This window comes from Salvelinus alpinus, chromosome 10 (genome assembly GCF_045679555.1).
Source record: "Salvelinus alpinus chromosome 10, SLU_Salpinus.1, whole genome shotgun sequence".
In the NCBI taxonomy this organism is placed as follows: Eukaryota; Metazoa; Chordata; class Actinopteri; order Salmoniformes; family Salmonidae; genus Salvelinus; species Salvelinus alpinus.
This window is the reverse complement of record NC_092095.1, coordinates 29,916,215-29,933,869: the sequence shown is the minus strand read 5'-3', so window position 1 is coordinate 29,933,869 and position 17,655 is coordinate 29,916,215. Positions and strand designations below refer to the sequence as shown.

The window sequence follows — 17,655 nt, the reverse complement described above, 5'->3', positions numbered from 1 at the left end:
GGGACAGCCAAGGAATCCTTTTTTTTGTGTTTTATTTTTGTGTATTTGTAGAGAATTTTTTTTGTTTGTTACTCACCTTCAAGTATATCACATCCTAGGAAATTGTATTTAATGGAAATATATAGTCTTTATTTCTGCTTTACAGCAAGTTGTAGAAAAGGCACAGTAAATGAAAAATAATCTCAATTGAAGCATACATTCTTGTGCTATATGTTCCAAAAGCAAAAAAATATCACTGTGGGAAATTGAGTGCAAGTAAACTCGTTGAAACATTCAGTGAGGTAGAAGTAGTTTCTTTCGCAAAGGTCTCATCGCACTTGGGAAGTACTTTCAGAGTACACCAGCAGGGCTTCTCCAACATGGCTGAAGAAAACACTAAGGAGCAAACCAACACAATCACTGAAGTAAATAGTAACTTCAACAAACACCATGATCACCAAACTTGATATATAGGCTTTAAAGTAGCAGACTATAAACTGACTGAGTCTTCAGGGAATATCATCAACTGCTATTTGTCTTGAATGTAAAATTGGTGACTGGATAGATAGACATTATTTACACAGGTAGAGAGAACTCACCAGCAGAAAGATGACGTGTTAACTTCAATGTTAAAAACAAGTGGGGATAGGCATGTGGCAAACACCTAGACAGGGTAGAGCAAGACACGGATATGTAACTGGCACATCCACTGTCCCTGAAGGAAGTCTAAAACATAATTAATTTACTATTTAACTGTCGGTTTTATGACACAATCGTTTACTTAGGTTATTACGGCAGGTTCTGCCAATAATAGCTAATACCTTTTTCTGTAGAGGGGAGATGGTGGAAGGTAACAAATAAAGAAATAAAGATATGTTTACCGTTGATCATTAAGTTGAATTCTGACTTTCATTACCTTGGACAAAAAGATCCAGACCCTGCAGTGCTCAAGGGGTAAACCACTCTTTAGTTTGACTGATGCCAACAGCAAGAAAAAACCCAACAAGGCACTGTGGAAGATAAGTGTTTGTTACTACAGTGTATAATGCCAAAATTGTATATTTTAAAGATTTGGAAACCCTATTAGCAAGTTGATTTTATGAGATTGCTTTTAACATGCTCAACTAGACATCTGAGTTTTACCTGGCACAACAGCCACTGTGAAATCTTGGGGACAGGAGGAAAGGGAATTCCAAGGCACCAAATAGGTCACCTAGATGGAATAAACAAGCAAAGATAAACCCAGCCATCAAAACAGATTACGTTCTCTCCTCCAAACAGGAGGGGGAGGGGGGGGGGGTTTAAGAGATGTAAAATCAGCACTTGACCAAGATTTAAAATCAGTGTAACATTGGGATAACTGGACCAATACACAGTTACTTAATTGCAAAAGACCAAGAATAAGGAAGACATTGAGACAACTGCATTGAAATAGCAAACAGCTGTTCATATACAGTGAATTCAGAAATTTAGACCCCTTCCCTTTTTCCACATTTTGTTACGTAACAGCCTTCTAAAATTGATAACATTTATTTTTTTTACTCATTAATCTACACACAATACCCCATAATGACAAAGCGAAAACAGGTTGACATTGTTGCACATTTATTAAAAATTAAAAACGTAAATATCTTATTTACATAAATATTCAGACGCTTTGCTATGAGAATTGAAATTAAGCTCAGGTGCATCCTGTTTCCATTGATCATCCTTGATGTTTCTACAACTTTATTGGAGTCCACCTGTGGTAAATGAAATTGATTGGACATGATTTGGAAAGGCACACACCTGTCTATATAAAGGTCCCACAGTTGACAGCCCATGTCAGAGTAAAAACCAAGCCATGAGGTCGAAGGAATTGTCCGTAGACCTCCGAAACAGGATTGTGTCGAGGCACAGATCTGGGGGAAGGGTACCAAAACATTTCTGCAGCATTGAAGGTCCCCAAGAACGGTGGCCTCCATTATTCTTAAATGGAAGAAGTTTAGAACCACTAAGACTCTTCCTAGAGCTGGCCGCCCAGCCAAATTGAGCAATCGGGGGAGAAGGGCCTTGGTCACGGAGGTGGAGATGGGAGAAACTTCCAGAAGGACAACCATGTCTGTAGCACTCCACCAATCAGGCCTTTATGGTAGAGTGGCCAAACGGAAGCCACTCCTCAGTAAAAGGCACATGACTGCCCGCTTGGAGTTTGCCAAAAGGCACCTAAAGGACTCGCAGACCATGAGAAACACGGTTCTGTGGTTTGATGAAACCACGATTGAACTCTTAGGCCTGAATGTCAAGTGTCACGTCTGGGGGAAACCTGGCACCATCCCTACGGTGAAGCATGGTGGTGGCAGAATCATGCTGTGGGGATGTTTTTCAGAGGCAGGGACTGGGAGACTATTCAGGATCGAGGGAAAGATAAACAGAGCAAAGTACTGAGAGATCCTTGATGAAAACCTGCTCAGGACCTCAGACTGTATACATATACATGTATACCATCTACTGCATCTTGCCTATGCCGTTCTGTACCATCACTCATTCATATATCTTTATGTACATATTCTTTATCCCTTTACACTTGTGTGTATAAGGTAGTAGTTGTGGAATTGTTAGGTTAGATTACTTGTTGTTATTACTGCATTGTCGGAACTAGAAGCACAAGCATTTCGCTACACTCGCATTAACATCTGCTAACCATGTGTATGTGACTAATAAAATTTGATTTGATTTGATTTGATTTTAGACTGGGGCAAAGGTTCACCGTTCAACACAACAATGACACTAAGCAGACATCCAAGACAATGCAGGATTGGCTTCGGGACAAGTCTCTGAATGTCCTTGATTGGCCCAGCCTGAGCCCGGAATTGAACCTATTCGAACATCTCTAGAGAGACCTGAAAATAGCTGTGCAGCAACGCTCCCCATCCAACCTGACAGCTTGAGAGGATTTGCAGAGAAGAATGAGAGAAACTCCTCAAATACAGGTGTGCCAAGCCTGTAGCGTCATACCCAGGAAGACTTGAGGTTGTAGTCGCTGACAAAACAAAGTACTGAGTAAAGGGTATGAATACTTATGTAAATTATCATTTTATTTTCTAAAAAAACATGTTTTACTTTGTCATTATGGGGTAGTGTGTGTAGATTGATGAAAATGTTCAATTAAATCCATTTTAGAATAAGGCTGTGACGTAACAAAATGTGGAAAAAGTCAAGGGGTCTGAATATTATCCAAATGCACTGTAGCTACAGAAAACTATTTGATCGATTGGTGGGGAAGAAACAGTCCAAAGGTCTTACCAGTAGGGTGTGCAGCGAAGGCCAACAGCAACACACTAGTTTCAGGATTAATGACAATTAGAACTTACATTAATTAATGACAAAACAGATTGAAGAATGCACTGCACATACACAAAGACACACACCTCAGGTGAACTATGAAAGGACATCGGGGAAAAAATCTGCAAAGCCCCCAAAAGTTATTCCCCCTCAAACTTACTCTGTGACAGCAATTAGTGACAATAACTTGATTGCCCCTGATAGTCTACTGAAGCTATAGATTGTAACATTATTTTAACTTTTTACAGTCAATTTAAAAATGCTTTGGACAATAAAGCAGTGATTAGGCCATTAACAGTTTTTGGGATCAAAGTATTTCCCTCTTACCTGAACAAATAGTTGATGTATTGTTGTTCAAGGTCACTGTAATATAGATCAGGAAAACAAACATGTTGTTTCATAGTATTCACAACAGGAAACCAGTTTTTCAATCCTTTTTCTTACACAAGGGATGCACAAATTATAGTTTACCTCAAATGACTGGACTTGAAGTGTGTCTGGAACACTCTATAGGCACCTGAAATTGATGTATTTCTGTATTAATATTGTGTTGCTAAGTGTATTCAGCGATTTTAATTTTATATGCTATACGCTTTAAACATATGACACAATCCCACAGCTGGTTTTATTCCAGACAGACTTGCCAACACAGAAGAGATGTGCCAAGGCCCACATGTAACCACCAGGGTCAAACTGAGGGTCATAGAGGGGGAGGTTGATGGCCGACATCAACAGCAGACTCACACTAGAAAGAAAGCCAATAGATTACAATTCCATAGTCTTCAAGGACAATCAGGCTAGCTTCCAACAGCATACCCAATAGCAGTTGTATGGGGTATAATATAGTATTACAAGGGGAAGCTAACCTAATATCCAAAATGTCCCAAGTGATTCCATACATTGAAACTCGTTACGTGGAGTTTGCCTTCTCTCCCTGCAGTCTAGAACTGGAAAGCTGCAAAAACGGGTCAGACTGGTGACGTGCCTTTGTGCATTGCTAGCTCTGCTCTGTTGTCAGTCAGAGTGATTGAGAAATCTGGAAATCGTGGACAAAGTGTTTTTATTGAAAGTGTATGGCCAATTTCTTAAATCAAAAGTACTATTGGTTTTGAGTCAGGAAATGTGAACTTTTCCACCTAAAACTATTGAGAATTTTATGTGGCTGACAGCAACAACAGTGGAAATGGGTACCAACTGCGCACTTGTGGCCAACTCTGACGTATATGCCCATATTTGGAGCTTTAAGTCACCAGAAGAGAAAGCGAGCGTTCAGAGGTATGTCGTCTAATAATTGCAGTTGAGTTGATCTTATTGTGTTGTAGCCTAGGCGCTTTACCAGTTAGCATATGTTGAGGAGATAAGACCGTAATTGTGTCATCTTACATTGCAGAATAGACTGAATAAAAATTAAAGCTGTTACATTTTAATTACTTAGGATCGGGTCTACTCACTTTTTTTTCTTAATATTCTCCAATGTTTGTGTTGGCCAGCAACTGGTTTTAGAAGTGAGGGGGACATAATTATATTATTTTTATCCAGTCATATGAACACTCCAAACAGCCTACCCTACCGCTCGGGGGGTGTTCGCATGGTCCTAAAACACACCGTTGCCTGTTTTGTATCACATTCCAAAGATAAAACTGGGGGGGACAAAAATACAATTTCACAATGTGGGGCATGTCCCACCTGTCCCCAGTGAAAGTTGCGCTCCTGACATTTCATGCTTTTAACAACTGTATAGGTTTGTTTGAAATACATGGCCCCAGGAACCACCTGGGGTAGGCCTGTTTGGTTGCATGTAGTCTGGTCTATTGTGTATTCGTAACCCCTACCTTCCCCTATCAATAGTGGCCATGAGTATCCTACCAATATAATTACGTTTAGCCACGTGGCCATAAATGTATTACAGATTCAAAATATCGGCACCCCTCCAAGTAGTTTCTAAATCACTCGTGAGTATTTAATCGTCAGACCTGTCTGTAGGTTGTTATTTACTTAGTATAACTAATCTGAAACATTGTATGTCATTGTGAATAAGGGTCTTAATCTATGCCATTTAGCAGACACCTTTATCCAAAGCGACTTAGTCATGCGTGCATACGGGTGGCCTGAGAATTTAACCCACTATCATGGCGTTGCAAGTGCCATGCTCTACCAACAGAGCTACAGAGGAGTTTTTACGTTAAGGGATTCCCCCACGAGAGCGTAGTTGTTACCCATCTCCGCTGTTGCAGTCGGCCACATAAAATAATGATAAAATAATCGTTTTAGGTGGAAAAGTACCCATTTCCTGGTTTAGAACCGATAGTACTTTTGGTAAAAATGGCTAATTCATTCATAAACTTTCAATAAAAACATAATATACGGATTTTTCAATCACTCTTTGACTGACAACGGAGCAGATTTTGCAGTGCACAAAGACACATAACCAGCCATGTGATCCGTTTTTGCAGATTTCCAGTTCTAGGCTGCAGAGAAAGAGGCAAACTCCACCTAACTAGTTTCAATGTATTGAATCGTTTAGGGAATTTTTTTATTTTAGGTATACATCCCCTTTAAAGTCAATAAAACCAATACAAATCCAGTTTTGAAAACTTACTAGCTACTTTTTCTGTTAGACTACTGAATATCGAAACTTTTATTATATTAACGATAAGAAGACTTGGAACAAACCTTAATAGCTTCATCCATGGAGTTCGCTGTTAAAAAAATATATATATATATAAGTGATTGCATGTGTATTATCGACCTTGCCCAAAGTTCAGTGTGGGTACAAGCTTACACTTACCTCCATCTGGGTTAACTTCAGGATCAGGCAATTCACCACTTCAGAAGCATTGTGAAGAGTGAAGAAGAAAGGGATAGGCTGGAATATGAAAAGCGGACATCTTAGATCAGTGTCTATCATGATAGTAGGTATACAAAATCAAGACCTAGAGCAACGTGGAGACCTTATCCCATGGTGAGAGATGCTCCCATCATTTGGGGTCATTTGATGAGTGAAATCCTAGTGTTTGCCCAGTTCCACCTTAAAAGTGTTTGTAACAGAAAAAGCTTGCATGATCAGGAGTGAATGACTCACCAAGCATGAAAGAGCTCTGGACCCAGCATAAATATTCCCTACAAACAGGAGGGATCCCGGAAGCCAGGAAAGTGCTGCTGACCTGTAGGATAATGGGGTATAATACACAAGGTCATCATCCAGGGATTAAAGTTATCTGTCACTGCCATGGATTTCCAACATGGATTTTTTTTTTTTACATGAAGGGGAGGTTAACTTGGCCCTGCAACCAATCAATCTGAGATCAATTTAAATTTCAGTCATGGGATTTTGTTTTGCTTTAATTCCTGTCATCAACCACTAGAGGGTGGTCACAGTCAGACAGTGCCACCTTGGATAACCCCCTTGCATTCCCTAATGCTGGGAATACACAGGACAAATGTAGAGGTTACCTGGGAAAGCCACTTATATCCACCAATCCAAGCTTCCCAGAGAGCAGAAGCAGCAGGCCCCCAATAAAAGTCTGCCATCTGTACAGAATATAGGAAGATGTTTGGGGCATTATTAATTTGCGAGAATCATCCGTAGGCTAATGCTCTAATTACGCAAAAGTTTTTTTATCGGAATATTGCACAGATGTTATTTAACACTAACTAGTGTAAACAAATGTCACTTACCCCTGAAATAGGGTTGGATATGTAAATTTCAAGACAGACAGGACATACTGTAAAACAAACGACAAAATGTATCTATATGGAATTAAAAATTACTACCTCAACTGCACAGAGCTGAACGGAGGTTTAAAACCCGGAAGAGGCTATGAGGTCTTGTTACAGTGTTAGAATACAGCCACACATTAAGCAGGAAACACATAGTTGCTTTCTTTATCTTTGATACAGCGACATACTTGCATGCCAACCATCTAAAATCAATAATTTATCACTGATAAATCAAGCAACCGTTGATGAGAGAGCATTGATGTTGGTAGGTCTGTTTGCCTGACTAGCCTGTATCTGTGGGAAAGCCAGCGAAAACTCACCTTATTCGTGAAATACGATACTACATAAAAGAAACAAAATATAAGACCAGTAACATGTCTTTTGAAATGCATTTGTCTTCCCGTCTCGTAGTTAAAGATTGATCATTTTACATCATCAAGCTTTTGGTTCACCCTCAGAATGGCCGGGCATCTTTGAACGGGGTTCGAAGTCATGACACGTCATCACACAACCAAGAAATTAACCCTTACCTTAACCATTCGGAACCATTTTAACCCTATTCCAAACTTTTACCCTTATGGAGTGAACGTTATTTATAATATGGGTTACATGGATAAATTAAAATGGATGACCCTCCCTTCAGCAAAATATGTTTTACCTAAACCCTCCCTGAACGCTTGAGAGAAAAAAAACAAGTGACCCTCCCCTATACCCAAAGTAATAATTAAAACATGTGGAGAACATGTCTACCTTTTACCCTCACTTCTTGGACAGACCAGGGCTGTATATGCAGTTTCAGAAACTGTTCAAGCTGTATGCATGAACAGAAATTTGATGTTGCGCAGGGCTGCGGGCCAGAAGGTTGATGGTTCGCAGAACACCATGGACCTTTAAAGTAGGTCCATGGTGTTTAAAGTAGTAGGATCTTTATAGTAAAATCATTGCATGACTATCATCGTATTTGCAGGTCCGAGAAGAAGGGAAAAAATCGCCTTTTGTATATATTTCATGCAATTCTATGTAATTTTACATACTAGCTAAATATTTTTTCAAACCACACAAATTACAGGCTAAGAATGGACAAGTAGATAGGCCTGTGTTCATCTTATCATATTTTTCCAATGCCAAATCAGTGTGTCTTGTTTGCAACAAAACTGTCCCTGTTCGCAAATAATTAAATCTGAGACATTAGGAGAGCATGGTACTTTCAAGAGTTAGGCCTACCTTTACACCAGTGGCGTGTATTCATGGATGCAAAGGGTAGCCATGCTTCCCAATTACTTTTTACAAATAAAAAATAATACATTTTTCCTCTGTTGAATCATTTTCCTTTAATTTGCAAGAGACTGAATGTATCTTACAGGAGAAAGCAGTGGTGGTTCTAGACCATTTCAACTGGGGGGGCCAAGCTAGGGCCAGTTGTACTGTTAGAGGGGCCAGTTACATTAGACGTTATTGTTGTCATCGTTTTCTTCACTGCATTGCAGGCATTAGCAGGCAAAAGACCATGTTCATAATCATCATCGTTGCCACTGTCTAATAACGGATGTAAAAAAAGAACGATAGCAAATTATTTCATACTCCACATTTAGGGGGGCCACGAGGGGGTCCAAAATTGTTGTCACAGGGGCACTGCCCCCCCCCCCCCCCAGAACAGCCACTGGGAGAAAGCATCCGGGCGAGCAACTACGTGTAGGCCATCTATCTGATGCTGTCTGGTCCAAACAAGTATGCCATTGTTTCTGGCCGTAGCATTGAAGGCAAGGGAAGCCAGCGAGCATCTGACCTCCCTTGACAAACAGTATAAAATAATTAGCCAATCAGCGTTAATCGAGCTCAACCGTGAATGCACCAAAAAAAAGTGTCAAGGTAAACCAGTTTGGATTTGGCTACTCTTCTTCCATGGCTTAATCTAACGAAAGGTCACAAGTGTTTCCCTAAAAGCTGTCTGGGTTTAAACATCTTCTATTGTACAGAATACGAACAGCTTATCAATTGATAGTGACAGAAGTAGATTACTTTCCAAGCAAAGTAAAAATGTTGTCTCCTCGGTTATAGGTTGTAGCTCAGCCTCTGAATGACAAAGAAACTAAACAATGATATCCCCATATGCATCAGAGTCGGATCTTTCCCTACATGCTTCTGCATTGCTTGCTGTTTTGGGTTTTAGGCTGTATAAGCACTTTGTGACATCTGCTGATGTAAAAAGGGCTTTATAAGTACATTTGATTTGATATTTTACAGCTTGTTTCTAGCATAAAGCATCACAGACCAAAGCGCTGTTATAGATCACTTTATGTAATCGGATCCTAACAAGGGTTAGGCCTGTGCTTTTTGCCATTTTCTTTCATAGAACGTAGACCTATGGCATACTCTCTCATACCCCCTCGAATTCGAATCTTAGTTATAACTTAGCAGCCCTTCACTGACAGGGATGTAGGCTATTTAAAGAGTGCATGGTGGGTGGAGGAATTGACCAACAAATCTATGGATATAGCAGCCTATAACCTAATTTAATCTGTCAAACAGGTAGGCCTACCTCTTAATTCTTACATAGGAAGAAATAGCCATCAACACACAGCCCTCTTGTTGTTAGTAAAAGTCTAATTAACATTAAGATGGTTTAAATGAGTTATGCCTACTCGAATTTGCCTACTTTCAGCACCATGAGCTGTCCATTTCCGATTGATTGTGCTGCAGCTGCTGCTTCAAGTTTCAGCACCAAAATATAAATTACTCGAATCTGGCTTATTGTGAGTTCAATAACTTGAGTCCAGTGGTTCACTCAGGTTAGCTCAGCCAGAGTTTTTCCCCCTCGTGATGTCATCTGCTGGGTTGTTAGCAGTGTCGACATATCTCCACTCCCTAACATGTGAGATATTGTATCTCAGCGACTCTGGTACCGACAAACACTTTGTAACGTCACAACTCCGATTGCAGCCAGTATAAGACGGTTGTTGAATCTGACCTGTAGTCCTGCGGATCTCCAAAGTAAGCTCAGTTTGCAGAAGACGAGCTAGTTGTGCTCCAGTCAGGGCAGCACTGAGATCCAGGCGGGGTATTGAGAGATGGTGCTTGGGTGCGACACGAGATCTTGCCATGAGAAATGAGACATGTACTTGTCCTTGGTCGTCCTCGGTGCGGAGATGGCTCTATCTGAAGCATCGCAAAAGATGTGGATGTTGGTGGTCACTATGGCACTGTCTATATTTGGAGGGACATAACACCTAGGGATGACGACATCTGACAGCGTCGGAAGTTTACGCTCCCACTCCTTCCACTGGTCTAATAGGGGTGCCTGTAAGATGGTGTCTTGCCATCCCCTCTCCTTCTTCCAGAGCTCCTGTACCAGGATCTTTGCTCTCGTCGTGTAGGGGATGATATATCCCAGGGGCTCGTACTGGCTGGCAAGAGTACGGTAGATGGTCTTCATGGTGGGCGTCGGCTTCACCACAGGGCGGTACTTGTACCCCAATGTATCTGTAGGGCAGTGCCAGAGGAGTCCTAATGTGGGCTCTTCAGGGTCCACACAGTCTTGGAAGAGCCACAGTTCTGCGCTCACAGATCTTGCTGCTTTAGGGAGATGCTCAACAATGGCCGGGACATTACTCGCCCATTGACAGATCTCGAATCCTCCCGGGGCAGGCAGAGTCTTTGTCTTGTTCGCCAGCTGGCGTGCTTCCTGGGATGCAGGGAGGCTATGCAGGCAATTGTCGATGTAGAAGGCATGTTCCACCATCTGTAGCACATCCTCGTTATCATCCTTGTGATCTCACACATGTTGCTGCAGGGGCTGTAGGTCATGCCAAAAGGAAGAACCTGCCATTCGTAGACGTCTGGTCCTTGGTCACTCTTCAGATCCCTCCACGGGAATCGGAGGCCTCGGTCTTGGGGTAGCAGGCGCACTTGATGAAAGTGATAGCCTCATGATCTTGCTTGGACCGGGTCACCATCTTCTTGTTGAGGTAAGGCAGTGTATCAATCTTCCACAGCTTCTTCTCATGGCAGAAGAGGCCATCTGAACAGGAGATGGTGGAAGTGAACAGGCGCTGATGTTCCTTGCCGGAATTGGACGGGGAGTTGGAAGGCCCTTGGAGTGCTTGACCAAGTGTTGTGTTGACTGCAACAGGTCCACTTTGAGGGCCCATGCACACCGGTTCCATTGGTGTCAGCAAGTGGGGGTGATCTGAACCGATCAGGACTAGGGGACTGGCCTTGGTGAAGGTCTTGAGGGAAAGACCTCGGAGGTGTTAGTAATGCTTCTGCAAAGCCTCCACTGGGTAGGAGTACTCTGCAAGGTCTAGGTCATCAGCAGTGAAGGCTTTGGTTATACTGAACTGTTTGGACGGGTTGCACACTGGTGAAAACTTAAGTGACTGAGTGGCATTTTAACTGCACCACCTCTTGATGTACAGTCCTAAGCATCAGGGACGCCAGCTGCTGAACAGCAGAGAGAAGGACAATGGTACGCTCTGAGCTGTCATCTAGGACTGCATTGGTTTCGAGGTGTCTGTTACCATTGTGGAGCCGGACTTTGACCACCTTTAGCATCACACGGCCAGAGTGATTTGGTCGGTCCAGGTAGACTGTAGTCGGAGGTGTCTTTGCAGATGTTGCACTGCTTTTTTAGGGTGCAGGAATCTGGCTGGTGTCCTCACCCACTCCGCCAGCACTGGTCTTTATCCTTGACCCACTGAGCTATTTGGTGTTTGGAGAGCTTCTTAAACTTCTCACAAGAACTGAGGTAGTGCTCTTGGTTCTTGCAGAAAGGGCAGTATGGTTTAGGCTGCTCTTTGCCCTTGGATGCCTTCCTTTCCTGCGGAGCTGAGGACTCTGAAAGCTCAGTAGTCTGTTATGTGTTGTAGAGGACGGTGGTAGACTTGTTCTTGTTGTGGGGAGGTGGGCGCTGTTCTTTAGCTCTCTTTTCCTCTTTCTGGTACAACTTGAAGGCTCGACTGGCGTTCCGCTTGGCCCGAGACTTGACATGTAACCATGCAGTCAGGTATACATGTGGTCTGTGTACAGAGGGTAACAGGATAAAATAAATAGAAAATTGCTACAATGTAAATCCAATAAACAATATTACATTAAACAGTAATGTCAGTAATCTCTATGCACAATTTACAATAACAGAAAATTAACACCATAATTCCTCTCGAGAATTAACATTAGTTACTCCAACTGGTATGCTAATTACATAATTGTGCAAAATGGTATGAGAACTGGTGAAGAAAGTTACCCTTCTACATACACATTTATTGTATTTACATATAACAATAGCAACAGGAATACTATAAAAGTATTTGTTTGGACTTACATTTGGTAAATAAACGCACAAATATCCCCTCCACAAAAGCCAACCGAACTGAAAAATTACTTTTTGTTTGTGTGGTTGCATGGTAAAGTGGTTGCATGGTAAATAATCCAATAATAATTGGTAGGACATATGAAAGGAACCATCAAAGAGTTTACCGGAATCTCTAAATGAAAACACTGGCAGATCAATTAAATTTAGAGGATTCTAAATTAATATCTAAGGGGCTTTTATACACTATTAAATAGGCCTACTGTCACACCAGCCTTCACTTTGGCTCCCCCTCCTGTCCAGCTCAGGCGTTCGACGTTGCCGGGCTTCAAGCTGCTGCCGAACATACTGCTGGCAAACGCCCTTCACTCGTCAACTCCGGACTTGTCTCTTCATCATTACACACACCTGGTTCCAATCCCCACTCTATCACTGTATAATTACTCCCTCTGCCATTTGTCTTTGTCGGTCATTGTAGATGTTGCTTATTTTCCTGAGGGGAATCTCTCCTACTATTTCCTGAGTACTTTATATTTTGCACTTTGGGTTTGCCCTGTGCCTTTTTGTTTAAGATATATTTTGAGCACAACATTGTTTGGGTTTCATCCCACTTTGACCTATGGTGCTTAAATAAATTCAGTGTTCTAAACCTGCTCCTGCCTCCTGTCTACTCCTCTCTACACCAGTGACAGAATGACTGACCCAAGAAAACAGGAAGCAGCAGGACATCCCGACCTCTCTGCTGTCGGAGCGAAGCTCCGCCACCACGACTCGTGCCTGGAGCACCTCGGGACTGCCATGGACGAGGTGCTCCGGGTTGTACACCAACTGCAGGTTACACCACCACCTTCCCAGCTCCCCACCCGTCTCTGCCCTTCATCGTAGAGGTGGAAGCCTCCGAGGTTGGAGTAGGGGCTGTTCACTCCCAAAGCACTGGAGTGCCGCAAAAACTACATCCATGCGCCTTCTACTCATGGAAGCTGTCTCCCACGGAGCAGAATTATGACGTGGGTGTTCGTGAGTTGTTGGCCGTCAAGAAGGCGCTGAAGCATGGCGGCACTGGCTGGAGGGTGCTAAACACCCATTCATTGTCTGGAAGGACCACAGGAACTTGGAGTACATTCGAGCAGCGAAGTGGCTGAACCCGCGTCAGGCCAGGTGGGCCCCATTCTTTGCAAAGTTTGACTTTACCCTCCTGCCGGATGGGATTAAAGAACGTTAAGGTCGATCCGTTGCCCTGAGTGCATGACACAAAGGATCGGAGGGAGAAAGTGAAACCCATTATTCCCCTGTCCCGCATTGTGGCTCCTGTCGTGTGGATGTGGACATCCATCGAGCCCTGCGACAGGAACTTTCACCTGCCCACTGTCCCGAGGGGCGTATCTACGTGTGGGACCGTCTCCTCGCCTGGGCACACACCGCACCTGTGTCGGGACACCCGGGTATAGCCCGTACTATCGACTGTCTCTCCGCCAAGTACTGGTGGTCCAACTTGGCCCGGGACGTCCGGGTTTACATCACTTCCTGCTCCACCTGCACACAGAGCAAGACACCTAGACATCTCCCCTATGGCAAACTCCACCCGCTGCTGGTTCCACAACAACCCTGGTCCCATCTCTCTGTGGACTTAGTCACAAACCTTCACCCCTCGGAGGGGCACACCACCATCCTGGTCGTTGTGGACTGGTTTTCCAAAGCTTGTAATTTGATTCCTCTGCCTGGTCTCCCTACGGCCCTGCAGACCGTGGAGGCCCTCACGTCTTCAGGCACTACGGGATCCCGGAAGACATCTTGTCTGACCGGGGACCTCAGTTCACCTCCTGTGTCTGGAAGGCCTTCATGGAACGACAGGGGGTCACTGTCAGCCTCACCTCCGGGTACCGACACAAATCAAATGGGCAGGTGGAAAGGGTAAATCAGGAACTGGGTAGGTACCTTCGTAGTTAATATCAGGACCGGCCGGGGGATTGGGCTGCGTTTCTGCCTTGGGAAGAATATGCACAAAACTCCCTCCGTCAGTCTGCCACTAACCTCACACACTTTCAGTGTGTTCTAGGCTATCAGCAGGCCCTGGCACCGGAGTCAGACCGAGGCTCCTGCGGTGGACGATTGGTTCCGGCGTGCCGAGGAGGTATAGAACATCGCGCACACCCGTCTCCACCGCGTCGTCCGCCGGCAGAAGGCGCAGGCCAATCGTCACCACAGTGTGGCCCTGGTCTTTCACCCCGGTGACAGGGTATTGCTTTCTACGAAGGATCTTCCCCTCCGACTGCCCTGCCGGAAGCTGAGCCCGCTGTTTGTGGGGCCGTTCAAAGTCCTGAGGAGAGTAAATGAGGTGACGTACAGATTACAGCTCCCCGTCAATTACCGTATCTCACCCTCATTTCATGCATCTCTCCTCAGGCCGATGGAAGCTGGTCCCTTGGCTAGTGCTGGACCCCACGACGCACCTCCCCCCCCTTGGATGTCAAGGGGGCCCCGGCGTACTCTGTACGCAGCCTGTTGGACTCACAGCATCGTGGGGGGCTTTTCCAGTACCGGGTCGACTGGGAGGGGTACGTCCCGAAGAGCGGTGCTGGGTTCTGGCGCGGGATGTCCTGGATCGTTCTCTCATTTGGGACTTCCACAGGCGTCGTCCTGACCGACCCTCACCGTGGCTCCAGGGTCGCCCCAAAGGTTGGTGGCACCCTGCTGCTGGAGCAGCGCCTCAGGGGGGGTACTGTCTCACCAGCCTTCGCTTTGGCTCCCCCTCCTGTCCAGCTCAGGCGTTCGGCGTCGCTGGCTTTCTAGCTGCTGCCGAACCTACTGCTGGCAAATGACCTTCACTCATCAACTCTGGACTTGTCTCGTCATCATTACACACACCTGGTTCCAATCCCCACTCTATCACTGTGTATATATATATATATATATATATATATATATTCCCCCTGCCATTTGTCTTTGTCGGTCATTGTAAATGTTACTTGTTTTCCTGAGAACTTTATATTTTGTACTTTTGGTTTGCCCTGTGCTTTTTTGTTTATGAAGATATATTTTGAGCACAACAGCGTTAAGGTTTTGTCCTGCTTTGATCTATGGTGTGTAAATAAATTCAGTAGTTCTAAACCTGTGACTGCCTACTCCTCTCTACACCAGTGACACCTACGTCATGGGCAAGAAACATATTGTTTTTAATAAAATCAATTATAGTAGTAGCAAGCTATCAAAGTTGACCTCCAGTCCATCCTTCTCATCTTCGCCCTCTCCTTCTCGAACAGAATATAGGCTAGTCCTAATCACACATTTTTTTCAGAAGAAGCCTTTGACTCTCCTCCTGAAATGCCACGGTAGGCCTACACAGCACAGCCATTGGTTAGGCAGCACAAAAAATTGTTTTTGATCAGCAAGAGCAGAGCAGGCCCGGGCTCAGGGGTGGTATAGCCATTGCAGTGTGTAATGCAGCCTAGTTTTATTTACATCCCAGCAGTGGTCTTAGAAATATAATTTTGCTTTGTGCTTCTCCAAGCATGCACTTTGTAGGCTATTGATCGTTTTGAAACACTAAGCATATAGGTGCACTTGATATTGCACAGCTAGCAGAGAATCTGAGATGAGGGGCGGCATCGGGCACACATCAATATAGAGCCTAATAAGAAAGTAATTCTAAAACAGAGAAATATAGACATTTTATCCATTACATGACATTTACCTTAACCATTCAGAATGAGTGACTAAACTTAACCCGTAACTTAAAACTTTTAAGTTTGTATAAATTTAACAATACAGAGCAGCATGAGCATTAAAAAAAACACTTTGAAATGTGATGTTTGGAGCAACTTCAAAATCTGATGTTTGGAGAATGTGAATGAAGATCTAATTCTGCAGTGAGACTGTGAGAGCCAGCAGCTTGGGCGCATTCTTAAAGGCACAATCTTTCATTTCAACAGCCTGACCTGGCCACCTCAATGTCAATGATTATTGAAAAAAAGCATCTGCTCATGCCCAATAAATTATGGAACATAAGTTGATAATATTGTAAAGCATGTACAGTTGAAGTCGGATGTTTACATACACCTTAGCCAAATACATTTAAACTCAGTTTTTCACAATTCCTGACATTTAATCCTAGTAAAAGTTCCTGGTCTTAGGTCAGTTAGGATCACCACTTTATTTTAACAATGTGAAATGTCAGAATAATAGTAGAGAGAATTATATATTTGTAACGACTTTCCTCTTCTTCTGACGAGGAGTAAGAGATATCGGACCAATATGCAGCGTGGTAAGTGTCCATTTTAATATGTAAAACTGAACACTACAAAAATACAAGATAACAAAGTGAATGAACAAATGAAAATCGAAACAGTCCCGTATGGTGAAAACACAGACACAGGAAACAACTACCCACAAAACACAATAGACAACAGGCTACCTAAATATGGCTCCCAATCAGAGACAACGACTAACACCTGCCTCTGAGAACCATACTAGGCCAAACATAGAAATAGAACAAGAGCAAAACATAGAAAAAACAACATAGAATGCCCACCCCAACTCACGCCCTGACCAAACTAAAATAAAGACATAAAAAAGGAACTAAGGTCAGAACGTGACAATATTTCAGCTTTTATTTATTTCACCACATTCCCAGTGGGTCAGAAGTTTACATACACTCAATTATTATTTGGTAGCGTTGCCTTTAAATTGTTTAAACTTGGGTCAAACGTTTCGGGTAGCCTTCCACAAGATTCCCACAATAACTTGGGTGAATTTTGGCCCATTCCTTCTGACAGAGCTGGTGTAACTGAGTCAGGTTTGTAGGCCTCCTTGCTCGCACACGCTTTTTCAGTTCTGCCCACAAATTTCCTATGGGATTGAGGTCAGGGCTTTGTGATGGCCACTCCAGTACCTTGACTTTGTTGTCCTTAAGCCATTTTGCCACAACTTTGGATGTATGCTTGGGTCATTGTTCATTTGGAAGACCCATTTGCGACCAAGTTTTAACTTCCTGACTGATGTCTTGAGATGTTGCTTCAATATATCCACATAAGTTTCCTTGCTAATGATGCCGCCTATTTTGTGAAGTGCACCAGTCCCTCCTGAAGCAAAGCAACCCCACAACATGATGCTGCCACCCCCGTGCTTCATGGTTGGGATGGTGTTCTTCGACTTGCAAGCTTCCCCCTTTTTCCTCCAAACATAATGATGGTCATTATGGCCAAACAGTTCTATTTTTGTTTCATCAGAACAGAGGACATTTCTCCAAAAAGTACAATCTTTGTCCCCATGTGCAGTTGCAAACCATAGTCTGGCTTTTTTGGGGCGGTTTTGGAGCAGTGGCGTCTTCC

At 43.5% G+C, this 17,655-nt stretch overlaps 1 protein-coding gene across 2 annotated transcripts; it reads right to left on the bottom strand.

Moving 5' to 3' along the window:
• Nucleotides 1-107: 107 nt before the first annotated feature.
• Nucleotides 108-7,544, bottom strand: LOC139533022 (UDP-N-acetylglucosamine transporter TMEM241 homolog). Of its 2 annotated transcripts, XM_071331179.1 has the most exons (14): nt 7,344-7,544; nt 6,982-7,028; nt 6,757-6,834; nt 6,386-6,467; nt 6,092-6,169; nt 5,977-6,002; nt 3,948-4,048; nt 3,775-3,820; nt 3,631-3,666; nt 3,265-3,299; nt 1,123-1,192; nt 896-989; nt 579-643; nt 108-375 (listed from the first exon to the last, which is right to left on the bottom strand). In XM_071331179.1, exons 1-14 carry the CDS (start codon nt 7,413-7,415, stop codon nt 309-311), a joined length of 897 nt encoding a protein of 298 aa, XP_071187280.1. In that variant the 5' UTR covers nt 7,416-7,544; the 3' UTR covers nt 108-308. The 2 variants fall into 2 exon arrangements, with proteins under 2 accessions (XP_071187280.1, XP_071187281.1); XM_071331180.1 differs by lacking the exons at nt 108-375; nt 579-643; nt 896-989; nt 1,123-1,192 and adding an exon at nt 2,708-3,001 and having other exon boundaries at nt 7,344-7,531.
• Between the last annotated feature and the right edge of the window lie 10,111 nt (nt 7,545-17,655).